We start from the raw sequence: 6956 nt of genomic DNA, 5'->3' as shown, positions 1-6956 counted from the left end.
TAAGGAATGAGCATTCTGCTAGGATATGTAATGAGCATTCTGCTAGGATAAGGAATGAGCATTCTGCTAGGATAAGGAATGGGCATTCTGCTAGGATATGTAATGAGCATTCTGCTAGGATAAGGAATGAGCATTCTGCTAGGATAAGGAATGGGCATTCTGCTAGGATAAGGAATGAGCATTCTGCTAGGATAAGGAATGAGCATTCTGCTAGGATAAGGAATGAGCATTCTAGGATAAGGAATGGGAAGAGCATTCTGCTAGGATAAGGAATGAGCATTCTGCTAGGATAAGGAATGAGCATTCTGCTAGGATAAGGAATGAGCATTCTGCTAGGATAAGGAATGAGCATTCTGCTAGGATAAGGAATGAGCATTCTGCTAGGATAAGGAATGAGCATTCTAGGATAAGGAATGAGCATTCTGCTAGGATAAGGAATGAGCATTCTGCTAGGATAAGGAATGGGCATTCTGCTAGGAATGTTACAATGTATCTGCCGGAGTGTGTTGTAGTTTTGTCCCGAGTTTGCAGAACTTTCCTGACACATGTGCCTCTGGTCTCCCCAGCCCCTCCTTGACTTGGAAAGTAAATCCCGGCCTCCAGTACATATGGTGAAGGCCCCCGCCCCCACAGGCTCCGCTGTGAGTCAGTGCACAGCCCGCAGCCAGCCAGTCTGGGAGCTCCCAATGCCCAGCAAGGAGCTATTACAAGGGGCAGCATTATGGGCTTTGAGTTGGATCGCTTTAGTGGGGAAGTGGACCCAGATTTCAAATGCAACCTGTGCAACAGAGTCCTGGAGGACCCCCTGACCACCCCCTGTGGACACGTCTTCTGCGCAGGCTGCGTCCTGCCATGGGTGGTCCAGCAGGGCAGCTGCCCGGTGAAATGCCAACGCATCTCTGCCAAGGAGCTGAACCACGTGCTGCCCCTGAAGAGCCTCATCCTCAAGCTGGAGATCAAGTGTGACAACTACTCCCGGGGATGCGACAAGGTGGTGCGGCTGCAGAGCCTGGGGGAGCACGCGGAGATGTGCGACTACTCCCCGGCCAAGTGCCGCAACAAGGGCTGCAGCGAGGTGCTCAACCTGAGGGACATGGACGCGCACATGCGGGAGTGCTGCGAGCACCGGGCGGTGGGCATCTGCCAGGGGGGCTGCGGGCTGATGCTGACCCACCGGGAGCACAAGGCCGGGGAGCACTGCTGCCTGAAGGCGGTGAAGGGCCACAATGGCCTCCTGCAGGGCAAGATCTCCGGGCTGGAGACGGAGCTGAAGAAGCGGGCGCTGCGGGCCGGCAAGAGGGAGAAGTCCCTGGTGTCCCAGCTGTGCGCGGCGCAGAGCGAGCTGCAGATGACGGCGCTGCGCTACCAGAAGAAGTTCACCGAGTACAGCGCCCGGCTGCACTCCCTCACCAAGGCGGTGGCGTCCCCCTGCAAGGTAAGCGGGGCCATGCTGGGACTTGTGGTGCATATAGCTAAGACCATGATCCAAGGCGGGGGCCTCCCCCTGCAAGGTAAGCGGAGCCATGCTGGGACTTGTGGTGCATATAGATAAAAGACCATGATCCAAGGAGGTGGCCTCCCCCTGCAAGGTAAGCGGAGCCATGCTGGGACTTGTGGTGCATATAGATACAAGACCATGATCCAAGGCGGTGGCCTCCCCCTGCAAGGTAAGAGGAGCCATGCTGGGACTTGTGGTGCATATAGATAAAAGACCATGATCCAAGGCGGTGGCCTCCCCCTGCAAGGTAAGCGGAGCCATGCTGGGACTTGTGGTGCATATAGATAAGACCATGATCCAAGGCGGTGGCCTCCCCCTGCAAGGTAAGCGGAGCCATGCTGGGACTTGTGGTGCATATAGATAAGACCATGATCCAAGGCGGTGGCCTCCCCCCCCCCCCTGCAAGGTAAGCGGAGCCATGCTGGGACTTGTGGTGCATATAGATAAGACCATGATCCAAGGCGGTGGCCTCCCCCCCCCCCCCTGCAAGGTAAGAGGAGTAATGCTGGGACTTGTGGTGCATATAGATAAGACCATGATCCAAGGCGGTGGCCTCCCCCTGCAAGGTAAGAGGAGTAATGCTGGGACTTGTGGTGCATATAGCTAAGACCATGATCCAAGGCGGTGGCCTCCCCCTGCAAGGTAAGAGGAGTAATGCTGGGACTTGTGGTGCATATAGCTAAGACCATGATCCAAGGCGGTGGCCTCCCCCTGCAAGGTAAGCGGAGCCATGCTGGGACTTGTGGTGCATATACATACAAGACCATGATCCAAGGCGGTGGCGTCCGCCTGCAAGGTAATAGGAGCCATGCTGGGACTTGTGGTGCATATAAATAAGACCGTGATCCAAGGCGGTGGCCTCCCCCTGCAAGGTAAGCGGAGCCATGCTGGGATTTGTGGTGCATATAGATAAAAGACCATGATCCAAGGCGCTGGCCTCCCCCTGCAAGGTAATAGGAGCCATGCTGGGACTTGTGGTGCATATAGCTAAGACCATGATCCAAGGCGGTGGCCTCCCCCTGCAAGGTAAGAGGAGCCATGCTGGGACTTGTGGTGCATATAGCTAAGACCATGATGCAAGGCAGGGGCCTCCCTCTGCAAGGTAAGAGGAGCCATGCTGGGACTTGTGGTGCATATACATACAAGACCATGATCCAAGGCAGTGGCCTCCCCCTGCAAGGTAATAGGAGCCATGCTGGGACTTGTGGTGCATATAGATACAAGACCATGATCCAAGGAAGTGGCCTCCCCCTGCAAGGTAAGAGGAGCCATGCTGGGACTTGTGGTGCATATACATACAAGACCATGATCCAAGGCAGTGGCCTCCCCCTGCAAGGTAATAGGAGCCATGCTGGGACTTGTGGTGCATATAGATATAAGACCATGATCCAAGGAAGTGGCCTCCCCCTGCAAGGTAAGAGGAGCCATGCTGGGACTTGTGGTGCATATAGATAAGACCATGATGCAAGGCATACAGTGTTCCTTTTCCTTCCTCCTTGTTTATGCCTTTGTTTATTTGTTTATAGTTATGTTGTTTACATTTTTCTTTCCTGTAGTTTTAAATTTTCCATAACAATAATATTGAAACTTCCAAATAACTGATAAACCATTAATTCAAAAGAGGACGGAGGGTTAACGGGCATTATTGATTCACAGTTTCACCTCTTATGGGCTTATCAAACACTTTCTGATAATTAACTTTTAATCACTGCATCTTTAAGATATCTGATATAATGATTAATGATGCACTGATTAAAAGTCACAGATTAGTAGAAGGTAGCCTTTTAAGAAGTTGCACCGATCCCTATGGTCATTAACTTGAAAAAAAATCCCATGGTAAAGTTAAGTCCAGAGCTCCAATGCAAAATGTGTGACAGAGGGACACTAGGACACCCTCTGCACCCAAAACTGTACCCCAATATTCCGCCATCTGATAAGTCTGCATACATTCTAGTAAAAAGATTAGCAAAATTCTAACCAGTTAACGAGATAGAAAGTTAGATAATTGGAATGTGTTTTTGTTTTTTTTTTTTGTTTTCCATGGCGCATTCTCAATACTACACCATACATGACCGGTCTCTTTAATGAGAGACAGTGCCCCACCCATCCCCCCACCAGATCTGCAAAATGATTGCATCTATGGCCATGACATACCATGAAAAGTTTGCAGGAACTTGGAACATTATATATAGGGACCTTAGATTGTGAGCCCCAATGGGGACAGTGTTGCCAATGTATGTAAAGTGCTATGGAATTAATAGCGCTATATAAATTGTTATATAATATACTCTCTCTCAGATATGCTGAGTGCCCATTCGAAGTTCCGACACTTTTCATAGTGTGCTATGGCTATCGTTGCAAAATAACTTTGTTTGTATATATATATATATATATATATATATATATATATATATATATATCTCTTCCTTCCTAATCTCCTCCCATCCCCCCCCCCCCTTCCTTGGTATGATAAGAACACTACTGATATTTATATTCACTTATATAGCGCTGCTAATTCCACAGTGCTTTACATACATTGGCAACACTGTCCCCATTGGGGCTAACAATCTAGGTTTGGGATGATACAGTTCACGCATACTGTAGTATATACCGTAAATGATTTGCGTACCAATGCTACCGTGACACTACAAGTCCCAGAACACCCTGATAGTCACAGTTGCACACCGCTGATATAGAGAAGAATCCTGACTTGGCTGATAACTTCTACAATAGCTCTAAGCTACATGTGAACTGCAAGTTCATGGCTCAAGCATGCAAGGCCACCTAGCGTAGCATGTTGGGGCTTGTAGTTCCATAGTGAAGAGCATCATGTTGACTCTCTGTTAATGATAGAAACCTAGAGGGGGCACATACTTTTAGCCATTCATTAATATCGGGGATATAGTTTGAATGGCCACTTTTGTATTGATGCATAGACACCAGGCAGGAATATGGGAAAGTTGGGTGAAAGGAGCTATAAATCACCCAGCTTTCCCAGGATCAATCCAAACAGAAAAAAAATGCTTGGGATTTCATTTCAGAAATGAAATGGTTAAGTCTGTACCAAAAAACCCTTAGGGCAGACAGAATGACAAATCGTTCACCAAAATTATGGGTTGCATAAAAAAAAAATCAAATACTTTCCTAATATCAGGCTCATCCAGTCTATAAAAAGCAATGACTCTACTTTCCCGAGTGTCAGATGCAAACCCACTAGTCAGCAACAATCGGTCACAAGGACTGGCTCCGCACAGGTAATGTGGCATGGCGCCCAATCAGCGGGTGCGTGACCTCTTTGTCCACAGTCGATGACTAGAATGCAGTTGTAGGGACACTTAAAATTTTGCCACCTGTGTATTCCAGATTTGCCATTCAGGAATCAAGGAAAGCTGGGTGACAATTAATGACTGCTGCTATAGCTCTCTCAAAAGTTGTCACACAGCTTTTTCAGACGTCTGTCTCATATATGTACAAGAGATGTATAAATTAGTAGATGGGCAGATTTGCTTTTCAGGAATCAAGGAAAGCTGGGTGATGAGCACAATAGTATATATTATTTAGGTGGTCACCCAGCTTTCTCGGTGTAGATTTGCTTTTCAGTAATCGAGAAAAGCTGGGTGATGAGCACTATAGTATATATTATTTACATGGTCACCCAACTTTCTCACTGTCCTGAATAGTAAAACTGTTTTATGTGGAAGAGGTGTATCAAAGATTAACTTTGCTTTTCTTGAATGAAGGATTAAATGTCACCTAGCTTTCCCAGCCCCCTGAACAGTAAATGTAATTTTTACATGTAATGTGGTTTTATTGTTGAATAGTTAGGTACATTTGCTTTTCAGTAATCAAGAAAAGCTGGGTGTTGAGCACAATAGTATATATTATTTAGGTGGTCGCCCAGCTTTCTCTGTGTAGATTTGCTTTTCAGTATTCAAATAAAGCTGGGTGATGAGCACTATATTATGTAGATGGTCACCCAGCTTTCTTGGTGTAGATTTGCTTTTCAGTAATCAAGAAAAGCTGGGTGATGAGCACTATGGTATAGATTATTTAGGTGGTCACCCAGCTTTCTCTGTGTCCTGAATAATAATACTGTTTTATGTGTAAGGGGTATCAAAGATTAACTTTACTGTTCTGGAATGAAGGATTAAATGTCACCTAGCTTTCCAAGCCCCCTGAACAGTAAATGTAATTTTTACATGTAAGGTGGGTTATTGTTTAATAGTTAGGTAGATTTTTGCCTTTTAGTAATCAAGAAAAGCTGGGTTATGAGCACTATAGTATATATTATTTCTCAGTGTAGATTTTCTTTTCAGTAATCAAGAAAAGCTGGGTGATGAGCACTATAGTATAGATTTAGGCAGTCACCCAGCTTTCTCAGTGTCCTGAATAGTAACACTGCTTTATGTGTAAGGGATTAACTTTGCTGTTCTGGAATGAAGGAGAGCTGGGTGAACAATCAATACAGCTTTCTCATGAGATGTCACCCAGCTTTTCTATATTCCTAAGAAGCACATCTGCCTTGAACTCAAAGTGGATAACTTTTTCACATTAGCTCCTCATGATCAAGTCTGTCACCCAGCTTTCCCAGACTCCTGAACAGTAATCAGCCCAGTACATGTGATGGAGATATGCTGATTAAATAAGCAGATTTGCTGATTAGGGATAAAGAAAAGCTGGGTCACCCTTTATTGGAGCCTATCACGACCATTTTGCCCATCACCCAGCTTTCCCAGGACTGGGAGAAAAGCCTTTTTTAAGCTATTTGGGCAGCAGATTGAAAGTTTATTTATGTCTGCGATGGTCTTTCTTGTCTGGCCCCATAAATGGGTATTATATGGTATAATGCCGGCTTTTCTTCCTGCCCATAAATTTGGTGGAGGAGTTGGAGTGATTTTAGCTCACATTTTCTCGGTGCCCTCAGACATGTCTGTCAGCGGCGGGCTCAGCCGAGCAGTGGGGTCTTGTGTTAGGGACAAATATTTACAACCCGTTTCTTTAGCTGCTCTGTGGAAACAATGTCTGCTTTATAAAGTAATGTCAAAGGCCATGCTTATAATAACAAGCCGAAATACAGCAAAAATTAACACCTCTGCTGCTGGAGGGCCATGGAAGACATTGCTCGGGGGAGCCCCACGGATATCAGTGTCTTATACACTAGTGGACCCCAATGTAAAATGTGCAACCAGGCTCCAAACTATGACGCCTCATTAGGTGGGGGAATAGCGGGACCCCTCTGGCTCCAGGGCCTGGAGTCAAGTTGGGGGTCTCATCTGATGACAGCAGATATCGCGTTGCCATCAATGGAAAACAGAACAGTCCCCTCCTCCCTTAAGGTGCATCCAAAAGGGGCAGAAATTTGCAGCAAAATCTGTACATTTGGCTAAGTGCACACTGAATTTGTGGGTAAATGCTGCAGCAAAACCTGTACATTCGGCTAAGTGCACGCTGAATATGT

The 6956-nt window shown here is 46.5% G+C and overlaps 1 protein-coding gene across 1 annotated transcript in view; it reads left to right on the top strand.

Annotated features, from left to right (window-relative positions):
- Positions 1-656: 656 nt before the first annotated feature.
- The window catches only part of PDZRN3 (PDZ domain containing ring finger 3), a 326421-nt gene continuing 320121 nt past the window's right edge, over positions 657-6956 (top strand). The window contains 1 exon segment of the mRNA XM_075321422.1: positions 657-1435. Within this exon segment, the coding sequence (XP_075177537.1) occupies positions 722-1435 (714 nt within the window). The 5' untranslated portion in view covers positions 657-721.

This window comes from Anomaloglossus baeobatrachus, chromosome 8, assembly GCF_048569485.1.
Source record: "Anomaloglossus baeobatrachus isolate aAnoBae1 chromosome 8, aAnoBae1.hap1, whole genome shotgun sequence".
In the NCBI taxonomy this organism is placed as follows: Eukaryota; Metazoa; Chordata; class Amphibia; order Anura; family Aromobatidae; genus Anomaloglossus; species Anomaloglossus baeobatrachus.
The sequence above is the reverse complement of the archived record's forward strand: the minus strand, read 5'-3'. Positions and strand labels throughout refer to the sequence as shown.